Source organism: Accipiter gentilis, chromosome 4, assembly GCF_929443795.1.
Source record: "Accipiter gentilis chromosome 4, bAccGen1.1, whole genome shotgun sequence".
Classification (NCBI taxonomy): Eukaryota; Metazoa; Chordata; class Aves; order Accipitriformes; family Accipitridae; genus Astur; species Astur gentilis.
Window position 1 is genome coordinate 10157691 of NC_064883.1, and position 23197 is coordinate 10180887.

The 23197-nt window shown below is 49.8% G+C and overlaps 2 protein-coding genes across 2 annotated transcripts; both read left to right on the forward strand.

The window, feature by feature from the left end:
* Positions 1-2083: 2083 nt before the first annotated feature.
* Positions 2084-4556, forward strand: HOXA11 (homeobox A11). The gene is made up of 2 exons (XM_049799042.1): positions 2084-2806; positions 4324-4556. Exons 1-2 carry the CDS (start codon positions 2113-2115, stop codon positions 4554-4556), a joined length of 927 nt encoding a protein of 308 aa, XP_049654999.1. The 5' UTR covers positions 2084-2112.
* A 9655-nt stretch (positions 4557-14211) lies between these two features.
* HOXA10 (homeobox A10) lies at positions 14212-16863 on the forward strand. The gene is made up of 2 exons (XM_049799034.1): positions 14212-15073; positions 16516-16863. Exons 1-2 carry the CDS (start codon positions 14212-14214, stop codon positions 16788-16790), a joined length of 1137 nt encoding a protein of 378 aa, XP_049654991.1. The 3' UTR covers positions 16791-16863.
* Positions 16864-23197: the final 6334 nt, after the last annotated feature.

Consider the following 23197-nt stretch of genomic DNA (forward strand, 5'->3'; position numbering starts at 1 on the left):
AAGAGTTCATTACAGGGATACGTCCAGAGCATTTGATTTGTGAACGGTAACCCTTGTAAAATAAGAAAAAGGCATATAAACATTAATGCTAATAAATTAGTTTACTCCACTACAAAGTAATTACTTGATAATATTGAATTTACAGCTTGAATTCAAACGCAATAGTTAACTATAATGTAGGGAAAATACATAATGAGAATATTTTCTCTGTGCACAACATGATTAGATTTGTTATTGAGTCAGTTACGATAAGCTAAGCAATAAATAAACAAATCGATGTTGACATTTAAATACCGAAGATCTCCAGAATTTACTAGAGAACTTTCTCCGGATATATAAATACTTCTACAGCATTGCAGAGGAAGAGGGGGGAAAATCCAAATATTCTTTCCCTAACATTTTCGTTTCCCTTCCATTAGCCTCCAAAGTCCACGGGGGCATGGATCTTGAACTACGTCTAATTTCCTAAGAGCACCGACTTCACAATAGCCTTTTGCCGTTCTGTTTTTCTATTTTGATGAAATCCAGCCGGAACCCAAATATTTCTTTTCTGAAATCGAGCATCAGAATAGGAAAAAAAAAAAAAAAAAAAAAAAAAAAAAAAAAGAATTTTCCGAGAGCCTAGGGATGTCCGTGCCTCAAAAGGTGCTGTATTCTTTGGCGTATTTCTCTGTTTTCTTTGGCTCTGCTCATTCGGTGGGGTGTGCATTTTTATTGGCAGAGAAGTACTTTTTAGGCTCTGCCCTGTACAATCCGCTTTCTATATCATCCCTTTCATGCAACAATAGTAAAAGTTTAACCACGTTTTTGAAATAGGTCGCCCTGGGTCTCAGCCTTCAGCGACGGTATGAAGCAAAAAGGAAAGTATCTCGGTACGGCAAGTTTGTTCCTAGAGGTTAACAGTATGTCAAATAATTTTAACTAGGCTTCTGGCAATTAAACTCGGAGTATTTGTCAAGCCGGGGTAGCCCAACATCCACTGGTTTTCCAAGCATTTAGCGGCAGCGGTGAGGCGGAGAGATCGGCAAACACTCTTTAGCTCCGTGGTCTGCAATTTAAAGGGCTTTCTGGCGTTGCGAGTGAGGTAAGGGACGGTTTGGAGGGGGTGAGGAGAGAGAACCTGCGTCCTGGGAACCCGACATTGTTAACTACCTCCAGTAAAGCTTGGCTGAAGCCGCGCGGGGTATTTGAGGTTAATATGTAAGTAAGGGAAGGAAGACACTAAGCGCTTCGGAAGTGAACATGAATGCAAGCATGTAATCTATTCACCATGAAAATCAGTACAGACTTGACCCTGGCACATTCTTCCTAGTAACGTTTCCAGAAAAACCCTGCGGGGCGAGGGCTTTTTTTTTTCTTTTTTTTTTTTTTTCTTTTTTTCCCCCCTTTTTTTTTGCGAGGGGAGGGGGAAAGCCCAAAGCGCACCAAAACAAACTAAAAACAAACAAACAAACAAAAAAAACCACAAAAAAACCAAAACCAAAACCCAAAAAACCCCCCAACACACCAAAGCCCAGCAATCCCCCTCCCCCCCCCCAAAAAAAGAAAAACTCCCCCAAAACCCCCAAACGCGGCCGCTTTCTTCAGGAGCGTTTCCTGCTCGGAAGCAGCTTCCCAGAAGAAGCCGTGCCCGCATCTCTCCTGTTGCCCTCCTTCTCGGAGCCTGCCGGCGAGCCGCCGAGCGCCCCAGCGAGCCCACGAACAAACAGAAAGGTCTCACCTAACCCTGGGGGGGGATTGCTAAGCCTCTCTACTCCAGAGCCAGTGGGTGCCACGGGCCGGGCGGCTAAGTGTGGGGCAGTGGCAAGGCGGCTCTGTGGCCCCCCGGGCTACCCCCCCCCCCGGCCGACCTGCGCTCGGCTCGCCCTTAGGCGCCGGCGACGAGCTGTTGCTTCCCCCCGCGACGGCCACAAAGGGAGCGGGGCCCGGACCCGCCGCTCGTCAATGTCAACGTCGGGCCACGTGACCGCACCTCCCTGCCGCCGCCGGGGAGAGCTTTCCACGTCAGCTTACGTCTCCCCATCTCTTACTTCACGGATCTGCTTCAAAGAGGCAGCTGCGTTAGAGAATCATGTTAAGCTCAGCTAATGCGGAGAAGCCGAGGTAGCCCTAATGATGGATTTTGATGAGCGTGTTCCTTGTTCCTCTAACATGTATTTGCCAAGTTGTACTTACTACGTCTCGGGTCCTGATTTTTCCAGCCTCCCTTCTTTTTTGCCCCAGACCCCGTCTTCTCGCCCTATGACATACTCCTACTCCTCCAACCTACCCCAGGTCCAACCTGTGAGAGAAGTTACCTTCAGGGAATATGCCATTGATCCCTCCAGTAAATGGCACCCCAGGAACAATCTGCCCCACTGCTACTCCGCAGAGGAGATCATGCACAGAGACTGCCTGCCTGCCACCAACACTGCTAGCATGGGCGAGATGTTCGGCAAAAACACAGCTAACGTCTACCACCCCAGCACCAACGTCTCCTCCAATTTCTATAGCACGGTGGGCAGGAACGGGGTCCTACCCCAGGCTTTCGACCAGTTTTTCGAGACGGCTTATGGCACGGCGGAAAACCTGGCCTCGGCGGACTACCCGGTAGACAAGAGTGGCGAGAAGGCGCCCGCGGCCGCCGGGGCGGCGGCGGCGGCGGCGGCGGCGGCGGCGGCAACTTCAAGTTCGGAGGGCGGCTGCGGCAGGGCGGCGGCGGCGGCGGCGGCGGCGGCGGCGGAGAAGGAGAGGCGGAGGCGGCCGGAGAGCAGCAGCAGCCCCGAGTCATCTTCCGGCAACAATGAGGAGAAATCCGGCAGCTCCAGTACGTATAAAGGCAGCGCCCGAGCGCTTTTAGGAAAGGCAGCTTGAAATCTAGCGCACCGCCGCTGTTAAATTTTTATATGCTGTTTTATAAGCATATAAGGTTTATGAAGGGCCTTTAGATTTCCCCCAACAAAACTTTGTTATAAAAGGCGAGATCACGTGTTTAGTGCTGAAATTGGCCGTGAAATACCCACCGGGCAATGGATGCCTTAAAAAATGTTTTTTCTTTCTCCTTCCCCGCTTTTTTTTTTTTTTTTTTTTTTTTTAAATAATAATAAAAAAGAGCTCTGTGGTCAACTCTCGAAAATATAATAACGTACGTTTGGTGCCTGTAAATTCGGCAAAAAAAGGAGATCCCGGCTCCTTTGATATCAATGTAATCCAGTGATTTTATAAAAGCCATGTGTTGCACCAGAAGTCTAGTTAGGAGCTGAATTCAAAGCCTTCGCCGTTTTAACGATTGCACTAGAATAGCGTTTAACAGATAAAGTAGCCGCCTGAACTGTAGCAATATATTAAAAGAAACAAATTAACCTAAAGCTGGCCTTTTTGTCTAAAGGAAGCCATTTTACTAAGGCACTGTGGCAATTACGTGTTGCCTTCTGTCCAACAGTTTGTTACTTACAATTGTTATTCAATCTGTCAAAGTCTGATTTTTTTATGTGGACTTTTTAAAAGGCAAAGCTCGTACACGGCTCGGGGAAAAAAATACCTCGACAATGAACTGTACCAGAAAAGGAAGTTTTTAAAGGGATAGCAGCTACGTTTCGTGTAAAGAGCTCCTGAACCCTGAAACCTTTTATATTCTGCTTAATGAACTTTAAAACCGTAAGAGCTAATCGAGAGGAGAATACCTCGATGCGGTGCAGAGCGTGCTTTAAAGAAAGCCGGCGGGGGGAGGATGAGGCGCCTCAACCCTGGGCTCAGGGGCTTCTCCTCCGCTGGGGACGCAGAGCCGGGGTTAGTCTAGGGAGCGAGGGCGCGATCCGAGCGGGCAGGGGCTCGGGGAGGGCCGGGCGCTGGGGCCCCCTGCCCGATGCCGCGCCGCCTGCTGCAGGCAGCCAGGTGACGGCCGCTCCCTGGGCAGCTCCGTGTGCGCGGCGCCCGGCGGAGCAGCCTACAAAGGCTTTCCTCCAGCTCGGGAAATCCGCAGGACCCCCCTCCCCCGCCGCCACCCCTTCCTCCGGCCGCCCTCCCCGCGGAGGCGGCGAGGCCGGATCCCCGCGCCTCGGCGGGGGTTTCGCCCTGCCCGCTGCCCGGGGCCGCCGCGCTGCGGGAGCCGGCGGGTCCCGGCCGGTCCCGGGGGGGGGGTCCCGGTCCCAGGCTGCCCGCACCCGCCAAGGCGGAGGGCTGGCGCCCAGCCTCGGACCTGCCAACGCCGGCCCCGGCGCGGGCAAAACGCGTCTTTTTCACATTAAGGTGTTTTGCCTGAGTGCCCCCCCCCCGCCCCCTGCCAGCCCCCGCCGCCGGCCGCCGCCGGGTCTCAAACGCTTCTGCCTTTTTTTCGCTCCACAGGTGGACAACGTACCCGTAAAAAGAGATGCCCGTACACCAAATATCAGATTAGAGAGTTAGAAAGGGAATTCTTCTTCAGTGTCTACATAAACAAAGAGAAACGCCTCCAGCTCTCCCGAATGCTCAATCTGACCGACCGCCAAGTGAAAATATGGTTTCAGAACAGAAGAATGAAAGAAAAAAAAATTAACAGGGACCGATTACAATATTACTCAGCTAATCCACTACTTTAAAACTCACAGCGTTTTTTCAAGACGAGATTAAATTCAGATTTCGCCCTTGACAAGGTCAAGCCACGGGGTTACGTGGAGGAAGGAGGTGTGTATCTGACGGGACTAGAAGAATCCAAGGTTTTACATACATGTAAATCTCCTCTGGAACTTCAGTGATGGGGTTTTATATACATATATATATATATGCGCATATATATATATATATTTACATATCAACTGGAAGCGATTTGATTTCGACACACATGGCATCCATTTCTACACGTGCACGTCACCTCTGAGTGCAAAATCCATACCTCTTACCTTTCCAGGCACTGCGGCTCACCCTGCTACCGCTTTCGGCAGGCACAGGCGGGGACGGCACCTCTCCGTCCCCGGACTCGCCCACCCCCGGCCCTCCCTCGCCCCTGTGCTGCTGCGGAACAGCTGGCTGGAGACTGCCAGGTCGAGCTCACCCAACCAGGACCACTGCAGAATATAAACTCTGAGAAATAATCTTTTGTCCTTCCTTAGGGGGAAATGTCTAGGTTAGAGGCAGTGCTGCATTGCCCATGGGTTGGAAAGGAGAATTTAAGGGAGGGGGGGAGCACACACAGAATTAAAGGGAGTGTTGGGGGGGGGGGGGGGTGACATGCCTACACCTCCCCGAGGCCAACCGCGAGCAGTTGTAATATGGATGTAGTGATGGTTACAATAGTGTTTCCTTTGGGGGTGTGGGGAGGGAGGGGGTAGGGGGAAGAAAGAGAACTAAATGAAAGACTTAATTATTTACTTTAAAAAATCAGGTATAAATTCGCCATATATCGTAAAGAAACAATCACTGAAAAACAAAAAAAGATTTAGCAAATTTTAATTAGCTCTCGTTTTATTTATGACAACTGACTAAGCGTTGCCATCTTTTCTGAGACAAATCATATTTAAATACTAAATATAAAACGGCAAAAAAAGTGTGAATTTCAGCGTTTTAAAAGAAACAACTCCATAAAGGAAACTAACCTTCTGGCTTCTGGCTCGCAAACTTTCTTCAGGAAATACCTGTGGAGAACGACAGTTTAGCAAATACCACACAACACTTAATTGAAACTTGGAGTTGTGCAATGCACTAACATTGGATCATTAAAATAACTCGATCGCATGTTCGTTTAAAGGTGACTAGTGAGGAGTTTAAACAGAAGCCAAACAATGTAAATATGGTAATTTTGTTGTTGTCTACTTTAAATGTCACGAGCTCTACTTTGTCGCCCAGTCGACATATGCAAAGAATGGAGAGTTGTTCGGAGTTATTTTAAATATCTATAAATATATATATTTCCCTGCAGGAACCAAAGCGTGAAAAAAAAAAAAAATGCAATTTAAAAAAAAAAAAGAAAGAAAAGAGAAAAAAAGGAAAATATTTAAAATTCTATATCAGTTTACAAAGGATACGGTGTTCTATCGTTAAGGTAATTTGCTGTTGAGAATATCTGAATGTATATTTCATACAGGAACGGTGTTTTACAAGACTTGTAAATAATAAAAAAGAACCCATGACCTATTTTGTTCGAATGCCTTTTTTTTTTTCCCCTCCTGTTTTGTTTGGTTTTTTTGGTTGTTGTTTTTTTTTTTTTTTTTTGTTCCTTTGGGGCTAAAGGGTGTGGGATTTCTTTACATGTGCAACAAAGTGGTGATAAGAATGTTTTTTGATTAATAAATTTGCCAAATGGATGTAATTTCTTTGACATTGTTCACAAAATGCAATATCTTTATATGACATCACTGTTTTCACTATGTATCATCTATATGTATATACAGTTTTCTTTTAATATGCGAAAGTATTTGGTTGCATGTATACAGTGGAGCAGCGCACAAGGAAAATAAAAAAATGGAAACTTTATATTTTTACTCTGGTGTTACGTTACTGCATGTTCTTTTATCCGGTGTAACTCTGGGACCCGAAATTCCTCATGACCTCGTTCAGTCATTTGGGGGGAATTATTCATCTTTTGTGAACTTCGCGGTTAGATCTTCTACTCTGGAGTTAACAAGTGAACATAGGCTTGTTCAAGCATCGTTTCAGCAGGTCACAGGAAAAGGAAAATTAAGCATGTTCATAGTTCACTGTGTGTTAGGCCTTTTCCTTATCCTGCCAATGCCGGCAGGACAAGGTCCTATGCTCGAGGGTTTGATGTGACATTACTCCCCGCCACATGTGTCCAGGAGAACTGCTCGGGAAATGTTTGTGGTGTCGGTAGCATTTGGGGCGGATTTTATAAGCCCGGCACCAAAGGGAAGGTCCAAGCCAGCCGATGGATCTGGCCAGAAGCGTGAGAGCCCTAAGAAAATGGTTGTCTTTGAAAAAAAAAAAAAAAAAAAAAAAAAATTAAAAAATCCGCATGGCGGTGTGGTGGAAATGGACTGTTTGAAATTGTCCTTGATCTCCAAGGCAGGGAGGGGGTGGACTGAGGCGGGCGGGGGGGCGAGGGGGAGGAGGACTGGAGGGAGAAAGTTGGGGGGAGGAAGAAAACCCCAAACCCCAAACAATAGCTGAGATAGGAATGTGCTTTGGGAAGAGTGTTTGAATCTTTAATGTTGACCCTAATCCTAATTGGGAGAAGAAAGTACATTCTGTTTTCGCATTGTTTACTGGCTTTGAACTTCTGTATTGCTTGGACATCACCCATAACCTTGAGGTGAAGGACTTGGTGACTTTGGGCCTTTGTTGACAACTGCCACCCGGCCAGACAACGGCTACCCAAAGGAAATGTTAAAGAGGGGGGGGAGGGGGGGGGGGAGAGGTGAGTTTGTTTGTTTGTTTGTTTGTTTGTCTAGTATGCAAGGGGGAATGCCAGTTAAAGGAAGACAGACAGATGGATGGGCTGTGGGAGCAGGACAGAAGGACGGATGGAGAGCTGAATGGCAATGAAAGTTAAGCCAGCAAGCTTCCTTTCCTGGTTAAAAATTAACTGGCATTCATAGCCAATCCCAGAGACAGTTAAACCATGGAGTTTCTCCGCTCGGGGTTTTGATTTCCTAGCCCAATAAAATCGCATCCTCTGTGTTGCTGTGACAATGTGGCCATAAAAAAGTGTCCGTGACTCGTCCGCTCGCCTGTACTGAAATGCATCCCTATAAAGGCAACGGAGCTTCGCCAGGAGGTTTCTACACCGGGAAGGTGAACGGACACTGCCCTCCCGCCGCCGCCGTCCGCCCGCCCGCCCGCCCGCCCGCCGTCCTGCCGCGGGGCCCCGCGGCAGGACGGCGGGCGGGCGGGCGGGCGGGCGGACGGCGGCGGCGGTGGTTTTGGGGTTGCTTTGCCACAAGATGGCGATCTTCAGATCAATGTCAAAGCCGCCCGGGGCGAGGGGAGCAGCCCTGCAAAGGAAAAAAAAAAAAAAAAAAAAAAAAAAATCTTGGCCTTTGTTCATTTTGCATCCCTGGAGCCGCACGGGTAATTATTGCACTTAACCGGGCTCCGCGTTACAAAAAGGCGCTCGGGATGCCGGGGGGGGAGCCGCTGGGGCTTGTCGGTGGAGTTAAAATTTCCTAAAAATTAGGAAATGCGCGAAGGTAAGTGTTTTATACGTCTACCCTGCGTGAAGAAGGGCGAGGAGCGTGGGGTGAGCGGAGTGGTACCTAGCGAGCTGGGGTGGCCCCTGCCCCGACCGCTGAGCACGACGGAAAAAGAACCGTAGGGAGGGGAAGCGATGCAAAAAGTTGGTGATTATAATGTGAAATAATATAGAAGGGACTTTCTAAGTTGCAGCTGACCTTTTATTTTCTCTTCGTAAAGTTTTGGCCAGCCCCGTGGAAAATCCACGTTATCTGGAAATATTTTTTCAGAGTAACTTGTAGCTTTCTTCCAGTTATAAAAAAATTGTAGCACTGGAAATATTATGAAACTTGACATTTATGTGTGGAACAGTAGGTGTCTTCAATCAAATAGATCTATGGCAACGCAGACTGCAAATGACAGACAATTCTGACGGTCTTATTGGACTTGAACTGTAGTTTAGTTGGGGTCGTTTGGTAACTTTAAAGGGTAGTCTTCTTTGCAGCTGGACACAGATTGTGGTAAACAAGTTTTGACACACTTATGCTAAAAACTATTCATGTAAGTGCATATTAAGTCAATGTTCGTGCAAGACCAGATTTGGATTTCCTCTATCTATCTATCTATCTTTCTAAAGCAGCACATGGGCTGTAAACAAACAATAGTCACACATTCTCATGTGCTCAGCGCTGGTCTGGGTTGTAGCTTTGAAACTCTATCCTCGGTACGAGTATCCCTAACTCCAGGTTACTTTTCTCGCCCATAAAAGTTTCACATGTTTTTGTTATGTCTCCATTTGAGAAGGGCGGGAGGAAAGGTGGTATTATATGGGGGAGATACTGGTTTGGCTACGTATTTTAATGCACATGTTTCTTAGGAGAGCGTATACAATTTTTAAATATCTGCCCGGGGGAAAAAAAAATAATTCAGGGATAATTTTTTCCTTGGTCTCGTATGTAAAGTAATGCAACTTGCCTGCAGTATTTTTTAAGAAAGCGCCCTTTAAAATTGTGCTTCCAGGGAACTGTTGCAAGTGTAGTTAAAAGCACATGCTCAGTCGGCAGCGAGCAGTTTTTAGATGATTATCGGAACCTATCGATTTCATCAAAGATGCTCCATTAAAAGCTCGGGGACGTTGATCTCTTTTGACATCCCCTCGGCAACGTCAGGACGTGAGAAGCCACGTCTCGGGAAGGAGCAGGGCGATTTGAGGGTCCCTTTGCAACATTTCATTTTACACCAGTCAAGTTAAACTCAGCATATTTGATCAAATATTTATTTTTCCCCTTGTTGTTTCCCTGCCCCATTCAATACTCGGCTGAATAAATCAAAGGGACCTCAGCAGCAGTTAAAGCGCCCTCTGGTTACGAATTGTTTACTGACGTCCGCGGTCATAGGATAATATTTAAAAAAAACAAGCTTGTTTCTTACAATAACTGTTTATTATTTCACATGATTGGGGTTTGCATGTTTTGGAGGGAAGACGCGAAGCCAACTTAGTGTCTACACTGTGTTTAATTAATCGTGTACTCAACTTCAGCTCACATACCACATCCAAACCCCTGGGAGGCTTTTTCATAAGCTCTTTGGGTTTGTGTTTTGTTGGTTGTTTGTTTTTTTGGTTGGTTTTTTTTTGGTTTTTTTTTGTTTTTTTTTTTGTCACAATCTTTTCATTAAATGCTCTGAAATCGAAACTTCAGGCCAACGTGTGTGTCTGAGAGCCAAGTTATACCGCAACCAAAAAAGATATTTGTATATGCATCCAGATCTTATTTAAAGGAAAGACAGCTACAAAAAGGGGAGAAGGGATACAGTTTCAAATGCTTAATACAGCTGTGCGGCCCATCTCTAGCACTAGAAGGGGTACATTTAAAAGACGGACTTGGATATGTAAGATTTTCCCGACACATAGATAAACCCGATACCGTTGTTGCTTCTGCACGGTGTTTGGGGCTCTCCGGACAATAGAAAGCCCCGTTGTTCTCGCCAGTGCCGGAGGAATGGCGATGAGATAAAGCCCTAATGAATTGGTTTGGGTGTATTTTGTCTTGCCGCACGCTAGAATTCGGAGCTCGTCAGAATTACTTGCAAAATATGTTCCTAATCCAAATGAGTAAAACGATACACATATACTATAAAACATAGCTAGGAGAACAAGCCTCCGGATGGCTGGAATAAAATTAAATCTCAGCCTAATTTTTAACAGGATAATCCGCCAAAACAAGCCAACCTCCTCCCCCACCACCAGCAGGGTGAAAGAATTTCTAGTAAAGATAAAATTAGTGGGGCCGTCATTTATCACCTAACTTGGCACAGACACAGTTCCTAAACCTCCTGTTTGAAATCCGCCTTCTTTGGAGCAAATCCAGAAGAAAAAAAAAAAGAAAAAAAGAAAAAAAAAAGAAAAGAAAAAGAAAAAAAAAAAGGAAAAGAGGAATCTGGCACACACGCACGTTCCTGACAACTGACAGTTCCAATATTAAATAACTATACCCTGATTGCATTAATTTTTGGAGCTGCATAAAATGTAATCCACGGCTGTATCCTCAGACAGGCGGCGCATGCACTCCTGTAACAGCCTGCAAGGCCATTTACGTTTTCACAAATTGCAGTTTGCCCGTGTCTACAAATAAAAGCATATTTTAATTAGCTCGCAAAATGCGTCTCTGGATTAACAGCGCTGATCTTTTGGGTTATACGGGCCAATAATAAAAAGATAAATCACGGTTTAACACGGTACATTTTGAGATTTCCAGTCAGAGTTTGCTTAGGCTGAGCTGTCGTTTTTTATTTATTCCCTTTTTGTTTTTAATTTTAGTCCAACCAATAAAACGGCTTAACGACGCTATTAATGCATCTATTATATTTTTCTTAGATCAATAAAGTTTTATTTTGATAGTGTTGTCCATGGACGCCGTGAATTTAGATTCTCTGCGAAAGCACCTTCTCGCCGGTTTTGATATTTATCAGAATTTTATTTGCTCGGTTTTATAGACCCTCGGATAGCTTTACTTACAGAAGTAGAATTAAAAAGAAAGTATTTCTCGTCCCCTGGCGTCCACAATATTCTTTAAAATTTCTTTTAAATAGGGGTTAAGCTCCAAGGGACACATTGTTAAGCGCTGGAAATGCAGTAGCTACACCCAGCGCATGCCAAATTAGCTCACTTTAGTCAGAATTGACCATTATCTTTTATAGTTACGAATCAAGTGAACATTATTAGTTTTACTTCACTGGGTTTGATGATGCTGGTTACTATTTGCCTTGGCCTTGTTAGCGATTAAAGAAAGCGGAGATAAGGCAGCGCGGAGCTGAGTTCATGATCTAGACGGAGTCAGTGCCTTGACCATCACACCGGCACCGTTCACTGCAATCCACACAACCGCACACGGCCTCGCCGACGGCAGCTCCCGCAGGACCTGACACCGGGGGGCAAACCCCAGCCCTCTGCCGCAAAACCTACGAGGGGAGGCTAAAGAGAACTTAAAACCTTCCAAATCGTCCCTGGCCTCCGCGCCTTTTGTCTGATTTCCCTGCCTTAGCTTGCAGAGAGGGAGAAGAAGCCAACTCCTGTTCCTCCCGATGCATTTCTAGTCGTTTTAGTCTGGCTGGCGAGGACTGCAATGTACTTTTATAGGCCTTCACACACACCCCCCCCCCCCCCCCCCCGTTTAATCCAATTTTTAAAAGGGAGCTGCTTATTTTAAAAACAGCTTTGGAAGGATTTCAAGTGTTGCTCCTCGGTTCCGTACGGCTTTTAGGTTTGCAATCCATTCCTATTTAATTTGGCAAATGCAAAATAAACACACCGCAAGAGCGTACTTCCCCGGAGTAATTTTTATACCTGACTTGTGTAGTGAAATGTATTTGGAAGGCGGCGTTGAGGCTCACGTTTCATTTTATTTAGATCTGTATTTATAAGGCTAAGCCTATTGATAATAGCCTTCCTGTACACCAGCCAATAAACCGGTGCCTTATACGGTATTAATTTTGTTAGCAGTGATATGGCCCTCGCAGGAATCTGATAAGGGTTTGTCCATCGCCCATTAACACATCGCCGGGTTAGCCGGGTTGGGGAAGTACAAACAATACTACAGGAGGAAACGAGGGGGGGAAAGAAAAAAACACTCGAAGGGTTTCTATAGGCTGTGGGATCTACCCCTGTCACCGCATCCCACGGACCGGTCAGAAGGAAGCCGCGCTGGGATGCTCGCCCCGTCACACCGGAAAAAGTCAGACGCCTATCCGTACAGCTTTTATGGGTACTGCGAAGTTGTAGCAGCCTCTCTGCCTGCCCCGGCGCTTCCAGCGGGCGCGGAGGGAGGTCGGGGAGGGCCCCGCCGGCTCGGCTCGCCCGCGGGAAGGGACACTCGCCTCACGCCGCAAGGAGGGACCCCTCCGGGGGAATGTCACGCCGCGGAAAAAGCATTTCCTCGGGGCAGGCAAGGGCTGCGGGACGAGGCCACGTGGGGCTTGACAGATCCGTGGGGCGGGGGGGGGGAAAGGGCCTCCCCAGCCCCTGCTCCGCGCTGCTCCCCGGGGCGGTTTGAACGCCAAGGGTAGGCGCCGGGGGATGCGGAGCTCCGGGGGATGCGGGGCGCCGCGCCCGCCCCGCCGCCAGCCCGCCCGGCAAGGCAGCGGCCCCGCCGCCGCCGCCAGCGCCCTCCCGGGCACGGCAGCCGGGTGCCAGGCAGCGGCTCCGGCCGGGGACGGCGCTGAGGGCCGGCCGGCAGCCGCTCTCCCCCGCCCGGCCTGCTCTCCTCCCTCCCGGTCAGCGTGCGGGAGAGGGGAGCGATCCCTGCTCCGCAGAGATGGGCAGCCTAGCGCTGCGCAGCCCCAGGCTCCCCTTGGACTAAAGAGCCCTTGGCTCCGCGGGCCAGGCGGTGCGGCGACTTCAAAATGGCACGGGCGAGAGACGGTGGAAGTGAAAGCAAGCCATCATTAAGCGATTCATTAGAAAATCTATCTTTCTCTCTGCGTCCCTGTCTGTCTGCTATCTGTCTGCTACCTCCGCCACAACTGCATATTGACTGGACAGGGCTGTCTAGTATCTCAGGATTCATCTACTCACTGTTCCTTCTATTATTTAGTACATGGCTTGTGAAGGAGACGGTGCTTTTGAAGAGGCGAAAAGCAAAGGACCCAAATGGAGGGGGTGGGGGTGGTGGTGGTGGTGGGGAGGTATAAAAATGATCGCCAAATATAAACACATCGATAAACAGGGTGCGCAGCATCCTGCGAGGATCTATTTGAACTGCTCGCGTCTGGATTCTTTCTGTGGCATATGCCTGGCTTTATATTTTAAATGGTAATCAGACCTCGGGAAGAATCCAGCGTTAACTAAAGCATTAGGAGCTGCAACCGCACAATCAATCCTCCCGGAGTGGCATTGCTCCCTGAGAGATTCTTCAGCGCCGCGGCGAGCATTTTATCTCCAGGAAATTTAAGCCCAGCCTGGCGTCGTGGCGGTGATGTTAGGCTGGAAGCAGCCCCCTTCCCCGGTAGTTTAACGCCAGAGGCACCAGGCCCCTTTACGGTTTCCAATGATCCGTGATAAACAATAACACGTCTTTTATTTCTTAAAAAACGACACAATCAAATAAAATGAGCAGAGCCTGGGCATAAAACACCGGGCGAGCCGTGGCTTTATTAATTTCGTGAGGCACACGGGCTGCGCAGGGAGATGAGCAGGCGTTGCTGCCGGAAAGCCCAACCGCGGGGAGAGAGGAGCGACAGTAAAAGCTTCATCTGGACACCGCTTCAGCCTAGGTATAATAAACATCAGGACCGCCGGGCTATTTTATAGCGGTGCGTGCGATAAGAGGGGAGCGAAACTTGGAGCGAGCACCAGCGAAGCCGGCTCCTTCCCCTTCCCGGGAGCGCAGCTCCCGCCCAGGCGCAGGCACTCGCCCATGTGGGCGAAGCGTGCGCGCCTGTGTGTATGGAAATCCATATTACACATTAATATACATCTATCTCCCAAATTCAGAGGTCGACCTGAGAGCAGCTCGGTGCATACGAAACCAGACGGGGAGGGGTTGCTGGGGAGGCCCGGGCTTCCATTGGCTGCAAGCGTCTGCCGTGGTGCGGGGGTATCTCTAATCATATTCAGCATGTTTTGCACAAGAAATGTCAGCCAGAAAGGGCTATCTGCTCCCTTCGCCAAATTATTCCACAACAATGTCATGCTCCGAGAGCCCGGCTGCAAACTCTTTTTTGGTAGACTCCCTGATCAGCTCGGGCAGAGGGGAAGCGGCGGGAGCAGGAGGCGGAGGCGGAGGCGGAGGCGGCTACTATCCCAACAGTGGGATCTACCTGCCACAAGCGTCCGATCTGTCCTACGGGCTGCAAAGCTGCGGACTTTTCCCCGTTTTGGGCAAACGCAATGAAGGTACTTCTCAAAGCATGGTCCCCGCCTCGCACCCCTACGTGTCAGGGATGGAAGTGTGGCTAGACCCCCCCCGGTCCTGTCGCATGGAAGAGCCGGAGAGCCAGCAGGCCACCTCGTGCTCCTTCGCGCCCAGCATTAAGGAGGAGAGCTCCTACTGCCTCTATGACTCAGAGAAATGCCCCAAGGGCTCGGCCGCCACAGAGCTCGCTCCCTTCCCCCGGCTGAGCGCCGAGGTCAGCCCGGCCGCCGGCAGCGGCGGCGGCGGCGGCGGCGGCGGCGGCGGCGGCGGCGGCGGCGGCGGGGTCCCCGTCCCGGGCTACTTCCGCCTCTCCCAGGCTTATGGCACCTCCAAGAGCTACGGCGCGGGGCCGGCCGGGGCTGCCCCCTTCGCTCCGCAGCCCCCCGGCCGCTTCCAGACGCCTCCATCTTTGCCTCCCGGTCCGGACGCGGGGAGGAAGGAGGACGAGGAGCGCTCCCCCAGCCCCTTGGCGTGCGTCTCCCAGAGGGAGGACGAGACTCGGGCTTCGTCTTCCACCGCGGAGGAGCTCTCTCCAGCTCCGTCAGAGAGCAGCAAAGCCTCTCCCGAGAAAGAGCCCGTAGGTAAGCGAATGGTGATGGTGATGGTGGTGGTGAGGATTGGAAAAAGGAGAGGAGAGGAAGGAAAAAAAAAAAAAAAAAAAAAAAAAAAAAAAAAAGCGGTTGAGGATCACAGTAGTGGCATCGCGATGCGAAAGGAGGATCCCAGCTGCCCCGCGGGGCTGCCAAGAAGCGCTGCTCAGACTGACCTTCTGAACTTTGTAATATTCGGGCATGGGGTTGCCGTAAAAATTAATGTCCGTCCTATAGTTTAAAACCCTTAGAGCCTCCGCTCTGGGCAACTTTAGCCTGCATGCTGCTTAAACGTATAGAAAAACAAGATCAATCTTTCCCCTGTGATGTGAAGGTGCCTACCAGATAACAGAGATGTTTGTAAAGCATCCAAAATAAGCAATAGGCAGTGCCAATAAATAAACCTATTAACGCGGTAAGTTATATTTTACGATCCAGAATGCTTTTCGGAATAACAGCCGCGCTGAAATGTGCCATCTATGAACTGCTATCAAATTAGACTGATGAATGCACCGCGAATATCCTTCAGCGTCTACACTAGATAATAGGGTTGTTATTTATTCATTCGCTTATTTATTTCCCTTTCGGGTCCCCGTGGCAAAAAAATAACTCCCCTTCCCTGGGCGGCAGACTTTTCAGGCTCTTCTCTCCGGCCGCATTTCAGACGCCCTGTTATTCCTTCAGGCGCCCCGTTGGAAAATAATAAGATCAAAACAAAAAACGAAAGCGGAAAACTACTAGAGAGCCAACCCCAAACCACGAACCACTCCGAGCCATCGAGGGATCGGTGTTAACCTCTTTCCCAGCCGGTTCCACTGATAGAAATAAACACCCAGCAACGGGGGCATTTTTTTTTTTTTTTTTCCCCTCGCCCGAAATGTTTGGAAAAAAGAGGGCCGGGGTGAAGCTCCCCGGGAAGGCAGGGGCTGGAGGCGGGGAGGCTGCGGCTCCCCATCTCACCTTGTTTTCTACCTCCAGAGCACACTTACAAAGTTCAGATCCGCAGGATTTGGGGTTTGGGGTTTGTTTTTTGGAAGCAGGTGCCAGGGCTCGGGGGGGGGGGGGGGGGGAGGAGGGAAATAAGACTCTAGGCCATTCACCAAGCCGCCCCCCAGCAACGGTGGGCTCGGAGCGGCCGAGGGCGAGCGGGTAAAAGCCTGTTTTGGGGGGTCGGAGATGAGCCACCCAGCGGGGCACGCTGTCCCGCCCGAGGCTGCCCGGAGCTTTGTGAGCAGAGGCAGGTTTTTGCGGGCGGATCCAGGACTTTTGGGAAACCGCTTTGAAGCTCTCGGTTCCCACAAGGACACCCCACATTCCAACGCCCCGCACGCGCACACACCCGGATGCTCCTTCCACCCTTCCCCCCCCCCCCCCCCCCAGCTCTTTGCATCCTACCCGCTGGTAACGTCCCTTTTTTACTTTCTCAAAACTAGGCAATTCAAAAGGAGAAAATGCAGCAAACTGGCTCACGGCAAAAAGTGGCAGAAAGAAACGGTGCCCCTATACCAAGCATCAAACTCTCGAGCTGGAAAAGGAGTTTCTATTCAATATGTACCTGACTCGTGAGCGTCGCCTAGAGATCAGCCGCACAGTCCACCTCACAGACAGACAAGTTAAAATCTGGTTTCAGAACCGCAGAATGAAACTGAAGAAAATGAACAGAGAGAATAGGATTCGGGAGCTCACAGCCAACTTTAATTTCTCTTGATGAACCTATAAACACATCTTTATGGTTTAAAGAGCCAGTATCATTTTCCTAGGCTGTAGTCATCCGCACCTGTATGGATTAACGATTTTAGACGTTCTCAGTATGTCCTTAACCTCTTAAGAGCTACTTTGGGGTGGGGGGGCTGGGGGGGGGGCGGACTAAAGCCACGCTAATGCACAAAATGCCGTGCGTGAGCGTCCCCGCTTCCTTCAGCCTTCCCCGGGGCCGATTTGTTCCTGTAAGCTTTGAGACACAGAAATACCATTTCAGGAGCTGCAAATATCTTTCCCCCCATCTCTCTCCCTGAAAAGTAAAAAAGTTTGGTTAAAGGCGCATTCTTCTAAATTGTAAGCGGTGTAACTTGGACTGTATGTAGCTGCAGAACGAAGAATTTAAGCCTTGCCAAATTTCTATATATTGGGATCTCCCCCCCCCCCCCTCCGTTTTTATTTTCTCCTCCCTCCCCCCTTTTTCCTTCGAAAACCAGGACTCACAATAATGAAATGCAGGCATCCTTTAAAAGGGCTTCATGGGAACGGGTGTTAAGGGCGATTCTTTTTTTGCTTTACCTTAAAAGTCAATATTACAGCTTTAAAATTGGCCAGGAAAATGAAATCTCTTCTCTTTAAAGGTATAAAAGAGTTCGTGTTGCTCATGGACTAAATTATGACACTTACCTCTGAGTTTCTCTCGCTCTTTCTGGTTGTAGATATTTACTTAATGTAGTTTTGCTTAAATATGTGGAATTAGTGATTTTTTTGTCTATAAATAGCGTTACCGTTGGTAACGCATGACAAGCACACAGAAATTCCCCCTTGAGAAGAAAGTAGTCACTTTTTCCTCACTAATTTCACTGAAAAGTATATATCCTGAACATCAGAAGGACATTCTGAGCCAGAGCCTGAGATCGCGAGGGAGAATATGTTCGTCTTCCTTTATACTGTGAAGTTACATGCATTAAAGGGTCAAACATATAGGTGAAAAAAAAAATTAAAAAGAGAAAAAAAAGAGAGAAGGGGAAAAACTATAAATACAGATATGTATAAATGTCTATTATTATTAAAATGCCGATACTGTTTTAAGCAAATGCATTCTATCGTTATTATAAATGTTAGTTCTAGCTATATCTAGTTCTTACCTTAAATCGGAATAAATTAATATTGTAATGCTGCTGTGCGTGAAAAAAACGATGTTTATGTTCTCATAGAAGAATAAAAAACCGTGGAATGAATCCTTTTAATTTTACCTCTTTTTGTGACTGTTTATCCTCAGGTTCTACTTTATGTCTTCGAGAACTTTTACAACAGGAATAGTTGCCTAAACCCCCTGCAATTACTTTAGGAATCTATTTAAATATTACCTAGACGGTCGTAATTTGTCTGGGCCATATAGCGATGGTGCTCTAAGGTTTGTCGGCTTTTGTTCAGTTTTATGACTTGCTAGTATATCTGGATTGTTGCTGTCTTGAACGAGTGGTTTCAGTTGACTGAGGAGCTGCATAGACTGAGGAAGCAAATTACTATTTCTGGAGGGTAGGGAAACGATTTCTTTTTTTTTTTTTTCTTTTTTTTTTTTTTTTCTTTTTTTTAATCAAACACCTACAAGTGTGCGGAGATCTTTAACTCCAGAGGACGGTGACAAAATTGTAGCTTTATCTCAGGGCTGAGAAGAAATCGTAAAGGTGAGCGCATGGGGAGGGGGGGACCCCCAGCCTCGCCTCCCTGCCAGCGGGCCCCTCCAGACAAGCCTATTCCCTACCTGGCTGCATGCGGAAGAGGTTATTTCACCCGAGCTGCTTCTTTGCATCCTCCCTTCTTCGCTGCATGTTTAGCTAATGGGGTCTTTGCACAAAGGGAAGGGCAAAAGGAGGGCTGGGAGAGGAGCGACAGCTAATGCTTCCGTGCAGGGTATATGTGTGGCGGGAGGAGGGGGGACAGACTTTGAACCCGGGCTTCTTGGGAGCCGTTAGCTTTTCATGATGTAACCTTGTCGTGCACGGCCTTTTTCTTCCCGATTGCATCTGCATGGAGAGGCGAAAGCTGCCCGGCTCGGGGGCGGGGGGGAGAGGGGGGGGGGCTGTTATTATATTTTCTCTTGTTTTCATTAACCCACTCGAGGCTGGCCGGGGGGCGCGGAGGGGCGCCGGCGGGGCGGGCGGGCGGGCGGGCGAGAGGGATGTTTTAGTCACGTTTCTGGTTTTATTTTCGTAGCGGGATCCTTGCGTTAAGGACCACGGCAATGGGGAAAGTAATAATTAGCGCCTGAGAACTGCTCTGTGGTTTAGGTAGTTTCATGTTGTTGGGGCTCCACCTTTCTCTCTACAGCACGAAACTGCCTTAATTACTTCAGTTGATATCATCACCAGGTATGCTTGGTGCGAGGGTCCTTTCTGCCCGAAGAAATCTTAGCGCTGAAGTGATCTGTAGGCGTCAAGTCCCAATGCCATTGTTTCCCATCTGCAACGGAGCCTCCTTTGATTCCTCAGATAAACACGGCAGCCGAGGGGGGAAGCTTGACAAGTTCTTCAAGGTTAGCTAGCTCCTAAGCGAGTCCCTGCCTGCTTGCGGGATTTTAATATATCTCGTAGGCTGCATTCAAGGTCAGGTGCGTTTTTGCATTCTGCTCGGCCTGGGTCGAGCTCGGGGGGCGGTGGAGGGGGGTTGGGGGGGGGGGGTGTGCGCGAGGGGGGCTGTTTTTATTTTTCTGCCTGGATTTGTGAAAAAAAAAAAAAAAAAACAGAGACCCAAAAGCCTGCCCGGGGGAGGGGGTGGGGAGAGATCAAGTCTGCCGGCCCCGCTCCGCGCACCATCACAAACAAGGCCCCGCAGGGCAGCGCCCGCGGCCGGGAGGACCCCACTCGCGGCGGGGGTGCCCGGCCCCACCGGCGGCTCTCGCCCCCCGGGGGAGCCCCCCCCCCCCCCCCCGCCTCCCGGCTGGTGCCCGCCGGGGCCTGTAGCAGGGCTCCCCTGGCCCCGCGCCGCCGCCCGTCGGGCCCGCTCCTCCGGGGCTGCCCGGGGGCGCCGGCTGACCCGCGGCCCGCAAGGCCTCGGTTACGATCACGACTGCGGTGCGGGCGCGGCCGCTCTCCGCGGCGGCGGAACGGGCAACAGCGACCTCTCCGGGCCCGCCGCCGCCGCCGCCGCCGCCGCCGCCGCCGCCGCCTTTTGTGTCCGCAGCGCGACCGCGGGCAGGGGCGACCTCCCGCCGGGCCCTCCGCCCGGCAGCCAGCGCCGGCACGGCGGCGGAGCGGGTCTCCCTCGGCAGCGGAAAGGCAGGCAGGGGAAAGGGCAGCAAACGCACTCGTCGGGGCTTTAGTTCTATTCATTTTTTTAGTGACCGTGGTCATTTTTGCCTAAAAATTAAGGATAGTGATTTTTAAAAAGCCACCTACAAACTTTTTCGAAACTCCCGGCTGGGCTGCGGGAACTCAGAGGTATTCGGGTAGCGGGTTTTAGCCAGACCTGTCCTAGCCGGTTCCTTAGGGAGGGAGACGTCCTCGGCTGGGGCAGGAGCCGAGCTCTACGTTGCAGTCAAATTTAAGTGCTTGTGTCTGCCTCTACACACGCTGTGCGCCTGACGGGCTATCTGCTGCGTCCGTGTACATACGGGGAGTGTATTTACAGCTTATATGTCTGTGCGTGCCTGTACGGCGTTTGTCCATCGGTTTGCCTCTGCCCTTTATTTCCCACTTGAATCGCATCATCCCGATTTTGGACCGCTTCCCCCAAATTCTGAATCATGTTTTCTCTCCGCTCTGCCAAAACACCTCCGTGCATTCGTAGCACTGGCGATTCCGTGAGAGAGATTTGCAGGGGCAGGAAGCCCTGGGGAAAGGCGATCCTGAACTTCCCGTTCAGGAAAGACCGCCAACTCCCGCGGATTCCTGCCCCGCGCCCGCGTACACTCCGCGCCTCCGCGGTGCGTGGCTGATGCAGCGGGGCTTGCGGACGCCCCTCGCTTAAAAACCGACGGGGTCCTTCCCCTTGCGGCCGGGGGTAAGAGCTAGCGGAATGGGAGCCCTGCTAATCCGGTTCTATCGGGATGGAGGGCAGGGAGGATGCTTGTTCAGGCACAATCGCTCCAGCGGTGCTTCGTTCCTGGGAATTCCGATTTCATATCGCAGTTTGGTGTGAACGTCTGTTTCTGCCCTGCTTGGGGTCTTCTGCCTCCGAGGGTGTAAGCCACCAAAACCTTAAGTAATTCACAACGCCAACCGTACGAAGCCCACGCTGCCCCCAGTAGCCTTCGTGGCTCGGCTGCAAGATGTACTTTTGGGAAAAATGGGTCTAAAAGGCCGAAAGAGAGAGGCGAATGCTCCAGCGTTATGATCAGCAACGTGACCGCGTGAAAAATGTCTGTAATTATTTGCTATATTTTATCTCTTGCTTTCTGTACACTCTCTCCTGCCGCTTGGATGCCAGCAGTGAGCAAATGCAGAATTTTACAGGGAAATAAAAATGCAGGCACGTTCTTTTAAACGTTATTGTTATTGTTATTCATTTGCTATTATTTTTGGTGAGGAACCAAAAAAATGAAACCCGCTGCAAGTTGAGAACCCAAATTCGAATATAAACATCCAGGACTCCTGCAGCTAAGATTATTTTTTCTGAATGGAAAAAGGAAGTTCTACAATCACATTTCACCACAGCTGACTCTTAATAATAAATACAAATGACGTCGAGTTCCGTCTTTCCAGGAAAGAAATACAATTATTTTTTTCTATTTCGGCGTGTCTATACAATGGCCACAAAAAATAGCAGAGGAGAGCTTTATTTGCATTTTTTAAATTGTTAGAAAATAACGGGCTCCTTGTTTGTGGAGATCCTGCGACTGTTCCGTAATTTTCGAACTCTAATGGGGGATAATAGTTTCATTATGGGCCTTTGTAATCCTGAATAGGGGGAGAGCGCGTTGTTAAAATAGGATCTCTGTAAGATTTCGGATTAAACTGTTGGGAAGACATGAAAAGAAAAAGAAAGAGAGAAGGAGAGAGGGGCAGAGAGAGGGGGGGAGAGAGCCCACATAGCGATGTAGAACTAATTAGAACCACACTTTCGCATGCACAATATTTACACGTGATTTTAATTATTCCTCAGGCCGTCCCTACCATTTGCTGGGCTCTCTTTTCAATAAAAGATATTTCGAGTAAATCGAGCCTCTCGCGGAGATTTTTTTTTTTTTTTTGTGCCCCCTGCATCCCACTGACGGCGCTCCTTCGCCAACCAAGGGGACGAGCAGCGTGAGCGTCCGCCGGAGAAAAATCGGGGGGTCACAGGCGTGTTTGCAAAGCGCTCGGCCACGACTTTAATTCCTAACACTGGACTTGGATCTGGCCGCCTCTTACTTTCCCCCCGCGCACCCTCCCCTCCTTCTGCGGGGGACCGTAACCCTCCGCTCGGTTTCCGACGCCGCTAGCGTGTGTCCTGCAGTCAAAGGAGGTGCCAGCAAATAAATAACTATATTTGCACATAAATTCGATTCGCCGGAATGCGGGACGGCCGACTGCGAGCGCCCCTTTGATAGCCGCCCTGAGAAGCAGGGTGCCTTTCGGCAGCGGGGCGACGGGGCTTTTTCTCCCCTTTCCCCCCGCTGGCTTCCCTGCATAGTTCCAGAATTAATCGTCGTGACGAATACCGCCGCCCGGCTCTGCCCGCGCTCCTTCCCGCCCGGCCCGGACGGCGGCCCCCTCCGCTCCCCTCCGGCCGCCGCCGCCGCCCAGCGCCGGCTCCGCTCCCCGGCCCGGCGAGGGGGTCCCCGGCCGCCGCGGCCCCGTCCAAGGGCAGGGGCGCGGCGGGGAGGACGAGGAGGGTGTTTCGGTCACTGCCGCGCTCTGCCCGGCGGGGTGGGGTGGTGAAGTGCACTGTGGCGAGGGCCAGCCAGGAGACCGAGAGCCGGCGCCCGCCCCGGTCCTCCTCCGGCCGGGCGGGGAGGGCCGGCTCGGCGGCGAGGGCTCGGAAAGGGGATGCGCTGAATTTGACTTTCCGCTGCCAGCGCGGAGCCGAACGGAACGGTATTATTTACAGTGAGCTCCCAAACTAAACACAATAGTATAATTTAACCTTTCCAAGCACTCGTAAATTTTTACTGCTGTGAAACACAGCGATGCAAATGAGCGCGCTCATAGTTACTGACTTAATAACAACCCCGTGGCTCCCGAAACAATAACTCCTTATGAAATATAATAAATATATATTTAAATACAGTACACCGCAACTGCTATTTTGCCTTTTTTTTATTGCTTCAATTATTGTCTAATTTTATGTGAAGGTCTCCGATCACAAGGGTGGTGGGTTGTGTTTTTTGGCTGGTTTTTTTTTTTCGCGGGGAACACGACCCACTGATGGGATGATTAATTATGATATAAAATAGTCCGCTTAAACGAGAGGGGGGGGTGGGGGGGAAAGAGA